Genomic DNA, 15,595 nt, shown 5'->3' with positions numbered 1-15,595 from the left:
TCATGCCAATTAGTGTATCTAGAAATTTCTAAACACAAAAGAAACTTACATTGAACTAATGGAATATTATGAGAGAAGCCTATGAAATTAAGGAATTTTTGTCTACCTGATCAGTAATTTGTCCAGAACAGAATCAATTTTTTAAGTTAAAAAATTTCCTTTCATTTAGCTATTTATTGATATCATACATATGCAACAACATAAATCCTACAGACACAAAAAAAAAATGCAAATTTAACGTAATATTTTGAAACTGAAGAGGAGATGAATAAAAAATGAACATAATTTATCTGATTTCCCCATGAATCAACCTTGAGGAGTTGATTTTGGTGGGATCTCCGTCCTCTTCAGTTTTGTTGCAGCTACTATCACTAGGAAATTCAATTCTTTGCATCAATTTGAGAAAGGTCTTCATTGAAAATAGATCTCTGAAGTGTGAGGGAAGTAGAAAATCTATCTCACTAAGGAACTTCAGTCAGGTCAGAGACAAACGCATGTAGTCAATCAAAGAGATTAAGTAGCTTGATCAAATTCGAATCAGTGATTTGAATTGGAAGCTTACCAGTAGTCATTGCATGAACAAGTACCTTTCTCAAACCGGTGAAAACGGACCCTATCTCTAACTAAAATCACCCTATGAAGCACCTTTGATACGATCTTTATCCATTCATGACAGTCCTCACAGGTCTGAAGGTTCTTTGACACCCTGATCTCTGTGCCAGGCCCAGTTTTCAGGACACAATAAGCAATGGCCAGCTTCTCACTGTGTACGTTGAGGTTCTCCTCCCTTTCCTCCTCCAAAACATCCATGGACACAAGCTCGGTCATCGGGCGGAATCCTTCCAGTTTTACTCTATGGACCAAGCCATACAACACTCTGTAGATATCCTTTGTCTCGGCGTGCAGGTGGTCACCAGCCTTGAACTGGTGCACATCTACTCCCACCTCCACCCAGCTCATCCCTGGTTTCTTCCGGACTTTGTTCTCCTTCATCGAATCCCAAACTCCAGCAGCGTCAGTCCATTTTCCCTTCGCGGAATAGATTCTCCACATCATGACGTAGTCTCCACTGCAATGATTCACCATGTGACTGATTGCTATCTCACCCAAGTCCGTCCTGTGATGCCTCCTGCAAGCACTTAGAAGTATCCTCCATGTTACGCTGTCAGGCTCCATCGGCATTCCCCTTATAGTCTCGTAGGCTTGGTCTAGGAAGCCTGCTCGAGCCAATGCGTCCACCAATGCTCCATAATGTTGCATTCTGGGCTCAATTCCGTGCACTTCTTTCATGTTTCTAAAATGATGGCGAGCCTCTTCGACCATACCCGCATGGCTGCACGCTGTCAGCACTGAGAGAAACGTGACTGCATCTGGTGCCAACCCCTCTGTCTGCATCCGGGAGAGCAACTCCAGCACATTAGATCCGAGTCCGTGAATTGCTAAGCCGGTGATCATCGAATTCCAGATTGAAATGTTCTCCCTAGCGACGCCATTGAACACTGCTTTGGCCGCGTCAATGCTCCCGCACTTGGCGTACATGTCGATTAAGGCCGAGCAAAGAATGTGATTTAGGTCGATCCCCTTGTCCAGCATCAGGCGGTGGAGTCTTTCGCCGCGGCCGCGGGCGCCAACGCGAGCGCATGCAGAAAGCGCCGCGGAGAAGGAGAACTCGTCGGGCTCCAACCCGGCAGCGAGCATACGTTCGAAGAAGCTCAGGGCCTCCCTGGGGCGCGAGTTCTGGACGCACCCGGCAATCATGGAATTCCAGGAAACTATGTCCTTGGTTGGCATCTGCTTGAAGACCAGATTTGCCTTCTCGAACTCTCCGTTCTTCAGGAGTTCGGCAATCAGGAGGTTGCCGCTGACGACGTCGATGGACCCGGCGAAGGCCTCGGCCAGAAGCAGCATGGCTTCGTCGATGGTTCGGTGCCTGAGGTAGAGATGAGAAAGGGGAGTGACGACGGAAGCATCTGCTTGGAATCCAATTTTGAGAATCCGGGCATGGAGCTGGGCGGCGGCAGTGAGGTTGGAGGAACGGAGGCAGGCTTGGAGGGCGAGAACGAAGGTGCGGTGGTCGGGGCGGAAGGGTGAGAAGGAGAGAAAGGCTTTGAGGAGGGAGATGGCGCTGTGAGGAGCTCCCTTCTCTGTAAAGGCGCGGATGATGGAGTTGACGTAGGGAAGGCGGCGGCGATCATTGAGGCATTTCGTCAAACTACTGCCTGATGGCAGCGGCAAAGGGTTAGACATTTGCAAAGCGTCCCATAAACCTGCATGTGGACTACCGGAAGTCTGGATCAGCCTGCGACAGACCTAGCGCGCAGGCAACCTCACCCAACGTTTATATCTATAGATACATTTCGTGAATATCTAATATAAATTTTATTTTAAATTTCAATTTTTGTATTTATTTTATATTTTATATTTTATATTTTAAATACTATATTTTAAATACTATATTTTAAATTTTAAATTTAAAAAATTTAAAAAATTATACTGATTGCTAATAAGTGTGCAACGTATCAATATAGAGAAATCTGATAGTGGCTGATAGTGTGCACGACTGAGGGGGAGCACCCACATGGCAATCAACAATCAACGCGGTTACGTGAGTGCCCTCTCTCAATCGCACATGTAGGCACACATCCTTGAGTATATAATTGATTATATACATATATATAACGGTATCGAACTAGAACAATATGTTCTTTTTGAATACTCTGTGATACGGTGAGTCTCTTAGGGCCAGACGTGACAGTTAGAGAGTCAATAATCAATCTGACCTGGTAAGTCAATGGTCAACAGTTGGACCTCATATGACTAGTCCTATCTCGGCCATCTTGGCCTCCATGCTGCTCGGCCTCGGCCTCCCTCCTACTCGGCCAGCTCGGCCTCCCTGCTGCTCGGCCATCTCGGCCTCCATATTGCTTGTCCAGTTCGACCTCCCTGATGCTCGGCCATCTCGGCCCCCATGTTACTTGGCCATCTCGGCCCCCATGTTACTTGGCCATCTCGGCCTCCCTGCTGCTCGGCCATCTCGGTCTCCATGCTGCTCGGCCATCTCGGCCTCCATATTGCTTGGCCAGTTCGGCCTCCCTAATGCTCGGCTATCTCGGCCTCCATGTTGCTTGATCGTCTCGGTCTCCCTGCCATTCGACTATCCCAGCTTTTCTCTATACTAACTCATCTTGCTCGGCCCTGCCTTGACAGATCCGAGCTCTCTACGCCACTCCGCCACGCCACTTCGCCATGGTCCTTATACTTTCCCTACCTAAAGGCAGCTACACGATGCCTAGCTACAAGATACGCACACGTTCGAGCCTCACCATAAAAGGGGGACGGTTATTAAGCTGTCAGACTTCTACCTGCTTGGGTTTCTATTCTCTGCTAAAGGACAAGAATGATTCGTACACTCAAGTCACCAGTCGATTACTAGGCCCATAGGTTCTGTCTCCTAGATGCTGGCATGTCTATGCACCTGTCAGAAATGTACAGAATTTGTCTCCTCAGATGCCTCACTGCCATCTATCTCCGTGAGTATAAAGGTTTCGGAATAGGTATGAGAAAGCTCTCTAGAATCTTCTGCATTTTTTCTTCTTCCTCTTCGTTCTGGGAAACATTACTGCTTCCTTTGACTGGTAGTTTCGATCTGTCATAACCTTTGGTGGTTTGATCTAGCCGGAACAAAATTGACGCCGTCTGTAGAAACACTAAGCTAACAGATGAGATGGTTAACACCAGGCGCACCACCGACAACCGCGAGCCAGCTGAAGAACGGAACCCAGAGGAGCTCATCACGGTATCGCGTGAGGGCCTGCAGCAGCTCATTCAGGAAATCATGGAATCGATGCCCTGGAACGCCCCACCTCTGCCTCCTCCAGCACCCACAACAAATGCCCATTTAGGGGCCCAGAGGTCGTCGCCTGTGGAGGAAGTGTTGCTTCCTATGGGCTCCACCAACCACGATGCTGGACATGTTGAGGCGGCCTCCCGAGGGTCTCGCATAGAGGAGGGGATGCGTGACGAGCGCAAGGATAAGACTCCAGTACATTACCCCAAATGTCATGCCAGAGATCCTGTTCGCCTGGGAAATACTAAAGCAGGAGCTACCTTGACACTTCTGACCACCACAATTGGGGGAGTATAATGGGATGACAGACCCTGAGGACCACCATTGCATTTTTGAAAATGCTTCCCTGCTACATCCATATACTGACGGGATTAAGTACTGGGTCTTCCTCAACACCTTCGCTGGCTTGGCACAACGCTGGTTCAACCGGTTACCGCCCTCTTCCATCCACTCCTTCAAAGACTTTAAGGAGATTTTTCTGTATCAATTCGCCAGCAGTAAGAAGTATCAAAAAACCCCCCTCAACCTCTTCACGATGAAGCAAAAGCCCCGCGAGACTTTGTGGGAGTATCTTCATCAATTTAATCTGGTCGTGTGGGAGGTACCCTCGAACCCCTCAAATATAGTCACAACTGCCTTTACCCAAGGGTTGCTCGACGAGGACTTCTTTCGGTCTCTGGTGAAGAAGCCTCCACCCAGTTACCAGAGGCTGCTAGAGTAAGCCATCAAGTATATTTACTTGGAAGAAATCCAACTCGCCCACAAAAGTGACACGGTAGCAGCTCCTACTCCAGACAAGAGATTGACACCTCCTCCACCTCCGCCTTGGAGAGAGGCCCCTGTTCGTCCCCTTCAAAATGCTCCGACATGTAGGGAAGGGTGCGTTGTTCAAGCTGTCAACGTCCTGCCCACTCCCATTGGACCAATCAACCCGGTCGGAGTTGGATAATCGCCCTGCTTCTGCATGTATCACCAGACATCTGGGCACAACACTCAAAAATGTCAGCATTTGGCTCAGGAGATCAATCGGGTCATCCGTGATCGCCAGCACGAAGCGAGAAATGCCCAGTCATGGGGTCGACCCATGGCCGACAGCCTGGGTTGGAGGAATGACCAGAAGCGCCGAGTAGTGCCCAAAAGGGTAGATCCTCCTCGTCGACATCCAATGGAGATGTCGAGACGATCCCACCCGGTCGAGAGTGGTTCCTAGCGCATGAGGATTAGCGGCGTGAGCGCACACCTCTATTGGAGCAACGGTGATGTGCGTAGGATGTATACCTGTTTTCATGCTTTATTTGCACATCTTTCTAAGTTTATTGTTCTATTCTTATGTATATTGCATCCCATATTCATGCATTTAGGCATATATTTTACATTTCCTAGTTCGGAGATCTGCTCGTGTTTTTACATGTTTCAGGGTGGAAAATGGAGCGAAAATGGCGCAACGGAGTATTATTGAAGATCAGGCAAGACAGGGCCGTGCCTCATAGGCACGGCCATGTCTATTCAGCTTCTGGCCGTGTGTCAAAGGGCACGGGCGTGTGCCAAATCCCCTCAGCATCAGCCAGAGGCCGTGCCTCAAAAGCACACCCGTGCTTCAAAACAGAACCAAGCCAGTTCATGGCCGTGCCTCCAAAGCACGGCCGTGTCTTCACCCTGGAGCAAGCCTCAGCTGAAGGCCGTGCCTCACAGGCACGGCCGTGTGCAAGAACAGAAGCGCCCAAGCAGCTGGCCGTGCCTAATAAGCACGGCCGTGTCCATCATTTCAGCTCCAGCCAGTGTGTGGCCGTGCCTCCCAGGCACGGCCGTGCCATCAAACAGAAGAGGGACCATTCTGGGCCGTGCCTAAGAGGCACGGCCGTGCCTCTGATCCGAGAGCTCACAAGTTCAGGCCGTGCCTCCCAGGCACGGCCGTGCCTTACCTTGTGCCCGAAGCCAACACAAGGCCGTGCCTCCCAGGCACGGCCGTGTGCACGGAGGCGAGCTGCTACCGAACCCTGCACTATAAATAGGCCTCTTTAGAGACCTAGCAAAGGGGGGAGTCTTTAGGAGAGCCACCGGAGTTGTTCTTGAGCCGCCGACGCCTATTTCGGAGGAGATTCGACGATCCATCACCGATCCGACTGCTCCAGACCATTTCCATCTCATCTACGCAGAGATTGCACTCCGAGGAAGAAGATAAGTCTAGTTTCCTGCACTTATTTGTTTATCTTTGGGAACAAGATGTATTTCTTCATTCCTTTGGTTTGTATTCTCCTCGATATGGAGTAGATTTCCCTAGATTCTAGGATGTAGGATAAATCAGATGTAATGGATGGTTGTATTTGGATTTGATAATCTACCGTTTTCTATGATGTAACTGTGCATTGTTTTGTGGATTTGTGCTTGTACATTGATGATAACTTGTGTATGTGTGAATCCATGAGGGTAGGAATTTGCTATGTATTGGGGAATCATTAGGCCGTATACCGGGGCGCTCTGTAATGGGGAATGCCTTGAACCGGGCGAGATTCCGAGGGGTTTCCTAATGCGTAGTGGATTCTTATGAGGAATAGTTAGCGGTCATTCGTTATTGGGGAGAGATCCGTAAAAGGGTATCCAGTGACAGTGGATAAGGTTCTTTTAGTATTTCCGGGGCGCCTGAGTGACACGGGAATGCCTTGAACCGGGCTTCTAGAACCGTTTCAAACCAATAGCGAGTGACGTAAGAAACCTAATGATTTAATTCGAGGATACCTGACGAGGTTGAATTGGATAATTTGGTTGACATTCCTACAATTGAACAGTTATTGAGGAAAGGTAGAGGATCCAAGTCGATTAATCCATTCTCTGAGGAGTCCAAATCCTAGGATCGCTTCACCCATAAGTGTCACAGTCGATCCCTTTCTCTGCTTTTTAGGATTAAGCACTTAGAACATCCATCTCCCCCCACAACTCATGAACCATTTCTCCACCTTATTGTGCTAGGTATAGAGATTCCACTCCCTGTGGATTCGAATTACTTGGCGATATTCCGTGCACTTGCGGAAGCACATCAAGTTTTCCCGTGCACTTATTTGTTTATCTTTGGGAACAAGATGTATTTCTTCATTCCTTTGGTTTGTATTCTCCTCGATATGGAGTAGATTTCTTTTGAGACCTAGATTCTAGGATGTAGGATAAATCAGATGTAATCTTTCTGAGTTTATTGTTCTATTCTTATGATGGTTTAGTATTTGGAAAATGGCGCAACGGAGTATTATTGAAGATCAGATAGGCACGGCCATGTCTATTCAGTTTTGGCCGTGTGTCAAAGGGCACGGGCGTGTGCCAAATCCCCTCAGCATCAGCCAGAGGATTGCCTCAAAAGCACACCCGTGCTTCAAAACAGAACCAAGCCAGTTCATGGCCGTGCCTCCAAAGCACGGCCGTGTCTTCACCCTGGAGCAAGCCTCAGCTGAAGGCCGTGCCTCACAGGCACGGCCGTGTGCAAGAACAGAAGCGCCCAAGCAGCTGGCCGTGCCTAATAAGCACGGCCGTGTCCATCATTTCAGCTCCAGCCAGTGTGTGGCCGTGCCTCCCAGGCACGGCCGTGCCATCAAACAGAAGAGGGACCATTCTGGGCCGTGCCTAAGAGGCACGGCCGTGCCTCTGATCCGAGAGCTCACAAGTTCAGGCCGTGCCTCCCAGGCACGGCCGTGCCTTACCTTGTGCCCGAAGCCAACACAAGGCCGTGCCTCCCAGGCACGGCCGTGTGCACGGAGGCGAGCTGCTACCGAACCCTGCACTATAAATAGGCCTCTTTAGAGACCTAGCAAAGGGGGGGAGTCTTTAGGAGAGCCACCGGAGTTGTTCTTGAGCCGCCGACGCCTATTTCGGAGGAGATTCGACGATCCATCACCGATCCGACTGCTCCAGACCATTTCCATCTCATCTACGCAGAGATTGCACTCCGAGGAAGAAGATAAGTCTAGTTTCCTGCACTTATTTGTTTATCTTTGGGAACAAGATGTATTTCTTCATTCCTTTGGTTTGTATTCTCCTCGATATGGAGTAGATTTCCCTAGATTCTAGGATGTAGGATAAATCAGATGTAATGGATGGTTGTATTTGGATTTGATAATCTACCGTTTTCTATGATGTAACTGTGCATTGTTTTGTGGATTTGTGCTTGTACATTGATGATAACTTGTGTATGTGTGAATCCATGAGGGTAGGAATTTGCTATGTATTGGGGAATCATTAGGCCGTATACCGGGGCGCTCTGTAATGGGGAATGCCTTGAACCGGGCGAGATTCCGAGGGGTTTCCTAATGCGTAGTGGATTCTTATGAGGAATAGTTAGCGGTCATTCGTTATTGGGGAGAGATCCGTAAAAGGGTATCCAGTGACAGTGGATAAGGTTCTTTTAGTATTTCCGGGGCGCCTGAGTGACACGGGAATGCCTTGAACCGGGCTTCTAGAACCGTTTCAAACCAATAGCGAGTGACGTAAGAAACCTAATGATTTAATTCGAGGATACCTGACGAGGTTGAATTGGATAATTTGGTTGACATTCCTACAATTGAACAGTTATTGAGGAAAGGTAGAGGATCCAAGTCGATTAATCCATTCTCTGAGGAGTCCGAAATCCTAGGATCGCTTCACCCATAAGTGTCACAGTCGATCCCTTTCTCTGCTTTTTAGGATTAAGCACTCTAGAACACTCCGATCTCCCCCACACAACTCATGAACAACATTCTCTCCACCTTATTGTGCTAGGTATAGTAAGTAATTCCACGGTCCCTGTGGATTCGATCTTTTTATTACTTGGCGATATTCCGTGCACTTGCGGAAGCACATCAAGTTTTTTCATAATCACACGGGATTAGTGAAGAACACAAGCCAAATTGATATCTAGATCAACTGGTTGCCCTGCATAACACAAGCCAAGAACAATAGAAAACTCTGGCGATGTAAAGGGAACAACAATATTTTCACCAAACACAAATGAACGAGATTGCAACTCAATTCTTTTTAAAATTAGATCAACTCTGGAACTGCTGATGGGTAATTTGGGCATCTTCAACCAAATACCAAGTGGAGTATTTTCAATACTCTTTTTTTTGCCTATCATTCATTTTCGAGCCGATTTCATCCATGGCAGCTCTGAAAAATATTAGTGAACAACGCAACTGAGCTTTTTATCCTTTATTATCCTTCTTAGCTTCTTTGGTACTCTTAAACTGAGTTGCTTTTTTGCTACTCTTAACCATCTTTGTTTCTTTATAACACTTAATCTCTTTCCTTCCCACCTGAAAATATAATTTTTTAATCAATTTTTATTACCATTTCTACATCGAAACATAAAACAAAATATTCAACACAAATTTAGCATTCATTCCATAAAACATTTGCCTACTTACAAAAAAAATATAAACATCCAATTTAATATAAGCATTCAGACAATAAAAACATGAACAATTCTTTTTACCAAATGAAATTTTAACTCCCCACCTCTTGATCCTATACTAATGGAACTCATTTTTCACATTAATCTAGTAAAAATATAACTATATCTTGAGAGAAATATATCTTAATTTTGATTTTATAATTCAAATTCAACACAATACTTTTGTAACTCACGCAACCATTAATCCTTATAATAAGAAGCCATAAGAAGCAATCAATTCAAAGCTAATTGTACTGTAAATATGTTCTTGATATCACAGCTACTAATGCTTTGATTGTACAAGCCTTGGATATCCAATTTACTCAAGATATAATTTCATACAACAATGCTTATTGAGACTCAATTCGCTAGGTAAAACATCATTTTTGTATGTCATAAAAGCCAATGAAGATTTTATATGAAGACATCCTTTATCTTCATCAAATTTCATTTGTGGTTGAATACCCTTTGCAACATAGGATTTAGCTATGAAAGTGGATAGCAGGTCAAGAAAGCATACTATCATTCCAAATTCTTTTTTTTATTGAGTTTCTCCAAATTTAAAATTATCTATAAAAGTCAGCCATAATCTAAGAGCTAGTTTGCACATTAGCAGCATAACATGTGCCGGAACTACTAAGAGAAGTTATTAGTACGATTTTTCTATCCTATAAGATTGAGCATGAGTATGAAGGTAAAGTAAGAAAACCAGAAGAAGATTTTCTACTTGTCACGGCATCGTGCTTCTATATGGCTTTTGAGATGATTAATAACTTCAGCAGACTTGACAAAAGAAACTGCTATGAAGAGCGCTATGCTGGACTTGTACAGCACGAGATATTCCCTAATCAGTAGATTAATTCAAGAAAAGCAAGAGAAGTAGCACAACCTCCGTAACTTTTTCTCTGCTGGACCTTTCGCTGCTTTTTCTCTGTCGCGGCGAGGAATCTTTTCAAGAACCTCAGCAGCAACCTCCGTAACTTGGCTTATCTCTTCAGTCAAACCAGTGTCATTATCGACGGATATGGCCGATTCCTCAGCAGTTTTCGAGTTTCCCCTTTCAGATTCGGCTAATTCATATCTGATTTAGCGGTCGATTCATCTTCGGCAGAAAAGCTACTTCCGTTGCCGCAGGAGCCAACTCCGGCTCATCTTCCTCGATCAATTCCTCGACTTCAAGATTCTCCGAATTCTTCTTTGCAACATCATTGATAACTTCCGATCCAGACCACTCTTTAGAGGATAAAGAGTAATAGCTCTCTACGGGGGTGAAATTGGGGCAGAGGAAAATGTCGAGTAATCGGGGGTTCTAACCTCGCGTTGGGTTTAGGGTTTACGGAGAGGAGAGGCGCGATGGGTTTAGGGAGAGGAGAGAATTGGAGCCATGTTGTCACGCACGCGAAGCGCCAAAGCGACGGGCGAAGGCTTGGGGAGTGAAGTCGCCGAGTTCCCGGTGCCAAAGATTGAGAACGCCCGAGCTGAAGTCCGTCGCTCTTGTGGGAATCCTCTTCATCTTTTATTTCTCTTCTCTACGTCCGATCGAAGGCCAACGATAACTCGGAGAAGATGAGGCTTAGGATTCAGATCGGCGGCGGCGGAACGGTGAGAGAATGGGAATGCGACGGGTCCGCCCCTGCCTCTGCCCTGGCGATTATAAATCAACAAAGAAAAAACATAAATAAATAAAAATGAAGAGTTGAAGGGGTAACTTGGTAATTTTGTTGTATTGGGGAGTTGAAACAAACTTTTGGGTACTGCATGTAAATAAAATCATGGATGGGGACTGAGCGCAAAGGTATGTTTTGATTTGGGGAGTTTTCTCCAATTTATCGAAGTTTTAACCTGGGCTTCAAAGGACTTCACTCCTTAAACCATAACAAGAGAGGGAGATTCATGATTCACTCAGCCCAAAACTAGGAGGGAGACTCGTGATAACCTTGATGAGCCCCTCCTCCAGTTCATCTCGTTGGGTAAAGGAAGATACTCGTGGTAGCAACATAGGAGATTATTTATTTATTTCTTGAGATTATCACATCATTTTAGATTCAGTGGGCGACTCCACTGCGCGTTGATGTTACGATTAGAATTGAAAAATATAACTGACGTGTAGACAACGCGACAGTGCAATCCAATTGCACAGGCTTGGAGATTTTCAATCTTATGAGTTTTTCTCCGACCTTTGAAATTAGCACAAATTAATAACTAGGAAACTCTAGAGTAGCATGACAAGGCAGATGGGTTGCCAGAGCAGACCGCTTCCTTGATTTAGACATTGTGTTCAATTAGTCATCATCTCTCCTCGTCGTCCCAGCAAAGCCGGGCGTTTGACGGCACTGGGTTTAACTTTATTTAATAATAATAAAAAGTTTTTTTTTTTTTAGTTTCAATGGCACTAATTTAATTAGTTTATTACCATACCTTTAAACCCCTTCCAGTTCCCCACCGACGAATCGATCACTCGACTGCTCGCTGCTTCGCATTCGCCAGGTGAATGCTCTTTTTTCTTAACTAATTACTCCATCTACCCGTTTCAAAGCTCAATACCTGCGCCGATTCCATGTATTGAAGCAGCGCAACGAGGCGGCGGCATGGAAGGGGAGAAAGGCGAGTTCAGTTTCAAGAACGGCGGCGTTGGACCCGCGGTGTCGCCGCGCAGCAGGCTGCCTCCGATCCAGACTGCCCGTAACGTCAGCTTCAAAAAGAAGGATGAGATCCCGGAGGAGGACGACGGCATCTGCCACGACGACAGCGTGCCTCCGGTCAAGGCTCAGACCATCGACGAGCTCCACTCCCTGCAGAAGAAACGATCCGCCCCCACGACCCCCATCAAGGACGGTCAGCGCGGCCCCTTCGCCACTATCTCCGATGAGGAGCGCCAGCGCCTGCAGCTCCAATCCATCAGGTGAGATATACGATTCCACCTACCAAATCGGTGTCTTCAATTTAAGCAAAGAGAGAGAGAGAGAGAGAGAGAGAGTATGAGAGATTGTTACTTGATGCTGGTGGGCGTCGACGCAGCGCATCGTTGGCGTCGCTAACGCGGGAAACGGGGCCCAAGTTGGTGAAGGGCGACCCGGCGAGGAAGGCGGAGACCCCCAAGATCAGCGCTGTGCACCACCACTACTTCACCCCCACCATTAGTGTCAGCGACAGCTCCCTCAAGTTCACTCATGTCCTCTACAACCTCTCCCCTGCAGGTACTACCGCAACCGTGTTCCCTCTAATTCCGCCCCTTCTTGGAGGTTGTTCTCTTTGATCCATCATTAATCAAGCAACTATTTTACTATCTTTCGGACTGTAGAACTGTATGAACAAGCCATCAAGTATGAGAAGGGATCGTTCATAACGTCGACTGGAGCCTTGGCCACCTTGTCTGGTGCAAAGACTGGTCGTGCACCCAGAGATAAGAGAGTTGTGTTTGATGAGACCACTGCAGAAGAGCTGTGGTGGGGAAAGTAAGTTTATGGTTTTTATGTAGATCATGCATTCAACTTGTTCTTACACATAATACGAGTTTATTACCCACTTCATTTTCTTTTGCTATTAATAGGGGTTCGCCTAATATTGAGATTGATGAACACACCTTCCTGGTTAATAGGGAGAGGGCTGTAGACTATCTGAATTCTCTGGATAAGGTATAAGAAATACACATCATCCATGTTTCTCATTTCTGCTAGAAACTAAGATTCTCCTTAAAGGGGCCCTTAGAAAAAAACTTAATTGTGAGATATTGGCAAACTATGTATACCTCTTGTAGCTCATAGATTTAAACATACATTTGATTGTCGATCAATATTGGCTAATATTGACAAAGATGACTTCTTAACAGCCCATTATTGGCATATAAAAGGGGGGAATCATTTAAGCTTTATATCATTTCAATCATGTATCTTGATCTTTATGTTAAGAAAACACAATGTCTGGAGTTTGGTTACAGGTTTTTGTGAATGACCAATTCCTCAATTGGGATCCTGAGCATAGGATCAAAGTCAGGATTGTATCTGCAAGAGCCTATCATTCCCTGTTCATGCACAATATGTTAGTATGAAAAACCAAAAACTGTTGTCACAGAAGATGTAATTGAGTATAGAATTTGTGCATAAACAAACATGCCTCTGCGATTACAGGTGCATTCGTCCTACACCAGAAGAACTGGAAGAATTTGGCACTCCAGACTTCACAATATATAATGCAGGGCAGTTCCCATGCAACCGATACACTCATTACATGACTTCCTCCACCAGTATAGACCTCAATCTTGCGAGGAAGGAAATGGTAATCCTTGGCACTCAGTATGCTGGAGAGATGAAAAAGGGTCTATTTGGTGTGATGCATTATCTAATGCCTCAAAGGCAAATTCTTTCCTTACATTCTGGTTGCAACATGGGCAAAGACGGGAGTGTTGCTCTCTTCTTTGGTTTGTCAGGTAAGGCATCATCTTTCTTTAAGGCCATGGTTGATCTTTCTGCCAAATAAGTTCACGTGACTATCTTTTTGCGCATTTCAATTTCAGGCACAGGAAAAACAACTTTGTCGACTGATCATAATAGATTGCTAATTGGTGATGATGAACATTGTTGGAGTGACAATGGTGTTTCCAACATTGAAGGTGGGTGTTATGCGAAGTGTATAGACTTATCGAAGGAGAAGGAACCTGACATTTGGAATGCCATAAAATTTGGCACAGGTAAAATTTCTTAGTATGCTTCTAACTCTTTTTTGAGAAATTTAATTGCAAAGTGGTGATTCCTTGCAGTGTTGGAAAATGTTGTGTTTGATGAGCATACTCGTGAAGTAGATTACTCTGACAAGTCAGTCACAGGTAATTTAAGAATCTTTTGTTGAAGCAATTCCATAGCAATAGTATAGCCCACTTTTGGTTTTGCAGAGAACACTCGTGCTGCTTACCCAATTGAGTTCATCCCAAATGTTAAGATACCTTGTGTTGGACCACACCCTAGGAATGTTATCCTTCTTGCTTGTGATGCCTTTGGTGTGCTCCCACCAGTGAGCAAGTTGAGTCTGAGCCAGACCATGTACCATTTCATAAGTGGCTACACTGCTCTGGTACGCACTTCCTCATCCTTAAACTGCTGATAGCAACAGGCTCATGATCTTAATGTAGCTAAGTCAATAGGTGGCTGGCACTGAGGAAGGTGTGAAAGAGCCACAGGCCACGTTCTCTGCTTGCTTTGGTGCAGCATTCATAATGCTCCACCCAACAAAGTATGCAGCAATGCTAGCTGAGAAAATGCAAAAATATGGGGCTACTGGATGGCTTGTCAACACTGGTTGGTCTGGCGGAAGGTAAGAATTCTACTGAAAATACAAATTACATATAGTGTATGTATGCTTTTCTTCATTTACTGGAAGAAAAAGCCTAGAAAAAAAAATGGAGGCATGTGTGATCCTTATCTCCAACGAAGCTAATTTCTGCATTCCATTGGAATGCTTCCAGCTATGGCACTGGCAGTCGCATTAAGCTGTCGTACACTCGAAAGATCATTGATGCTATACACTCTGGCAAGCTGTTGACTGCCAACTTCAAGAAAACAGAGGTCTTTGGTTTGGAGATACCAACTGAGATTGAGGATGTGCCACCAGAGATCCTGGACCCTATAAACACTGTAAGTTAACCTTCTTACATCTGCACTGCCCATCGTACTGGCATATTTAAGTGTTTTAAAAAAAATGATTCGAGTGCTTGTTTGACAAGTGCTTTGTTTGATGGGCAGTGGACGGACAAGGCATCCTACAAGGAGACTCTACTGAAGCTGGCTGGTCTTTTCAGGAAGAACTTTGAAGTGTTTGCAAATTACAAGATTGGCAAGGACGGCAAATTGACAGAGGAGATTCTTGCTGCTGGTCCCAATTTCTGAGCGTGGTTTGTAGAATTTGTTAAATGGACTATTTGATATGCGGAGATGACTCCAGGAAGGTTACAAGTGAAGCTAGACTTGTGTTTATGTACTTGCAACTCCTATTTGGTTTGGTTTCTTGAATTGGAAGGTCACTTCTAGGTTTGATAAACACTTTATGGGGACTTATGCAAATTGATGTGGCAAAACATTTCTGTTGCACTGGATACTAAAGTGGGCGTTCGGTGAGTTATGAAGATAGCCCGACAGACATAGGAAATACACGTTAGAGGACACCCAAGTAATCCGATGATGCCATGCTCCTTTGATGCTTACGTTATGTTGGTGCGATGGAAGCCAAGTAATAAAATAGTAATGGAAAATGTTCATTAGAGAGAGATGTCCACTGCTTTCGACTTTAATATTTATAGGGAATCAATATTTGAACCCTAAGGCTATTGGGCCCTAGCGACTATTGGT

The 15,595-nt window shown here is 45.4% G+C and overlaps 3 protein-coding genes across 3 annotated transcripts; 2 read left to right on the top strand and 1 right to left on the bottom strand.

Moving 5' to 3' along the window:
* Positions 1–248: 248 nt before the first annotated feature.
* LOC141812786 (pentatricopeptide repeat-containing protein At5g50990-like) lies at positions 249–2,247 on the bottom strand. Its single transcript, XM_074700775.1, has 2 exons — positions 563–2,247; positions 249–469 (listed from the first exon to the last, which is right to left on the bottom strand). The coding sequence occupies exons 1-2, from the start codon at positions 2,245–2,247 to the stop codon at positions 454–456; spliced, it is 1,701 nt and encodes a 566-aa protein (XP_074556876.1). The 3' UTR covers positions 249–453.
* Positions 2,248–4,148: 1,901 nt separating this feature from the next.
* Positions 4,149–4,568, top strand: LOC141812458 (uncharacterized). Its single transcript, XM_074700450.1, has one exon. The coding sequence runs from the start codon at positions 4,149–4,151 to the stop codon at positions 4,566–4,568; it is 420 nt and encodes a 139-aa protein (XP_074556551.1).
* A 7,108-nt stretch (positions 4,569–11,676) lies between these two features.
* On the top strand, positions 11,677–15,287 carry LOC141812522 (phosphoenolpyruvate carboxykinase (ATP) 1-like). The gene is made up of 13 exons (XM_074700512.1): positions 11,677–11,744; positions 11,829–12,159; positions 12,276–12,454; positions 12,559–12,712; positions 12,808–12,892; positions 13,195–13,295; positions 13,385–13,683; positions 13,771–13,944; positions 14,014–14,079; positions 14,146–14,324; positions 14,395–14,564; positions 14,716–14,884; positions 14,993–15,287. Exons 2-13 carry the CDS (start codon positions 11,846–11,848, stop codon positions 15,134–15,136), a joined length of 2,034 nt encoding a protein of 677 aa, XP_074556613.1. The 5' UTR covers positions 11,677–11,744; positions 11,829–11,845; the 3' UTR covers positions 15,137–15,287.
* The last annotated feature ends 308 nt before the right edge of the window (positions 15,288–15,595 follow it).

Source organism: Curcuma longa, chromosome 19, assembly GCF_044706935.1.
Source record: "Curcuma longa cultivar G26 ecotype Majalengka, Jawa Barat chromosome 19, ITB_CL_G26_1.1, whole genome shotgun sequence".
Classification (NCBI taxonomy): domain Eukaryota; kingdom Viridiplantae; phylum Streptophyta; class Magnoliopsida; order Zingiberales; family Zingiberaceae; genus Curcuma; species Curcuma longa.
This window is presented reverse-complemented; position numbering and strand designations above follow the sequence as displayed.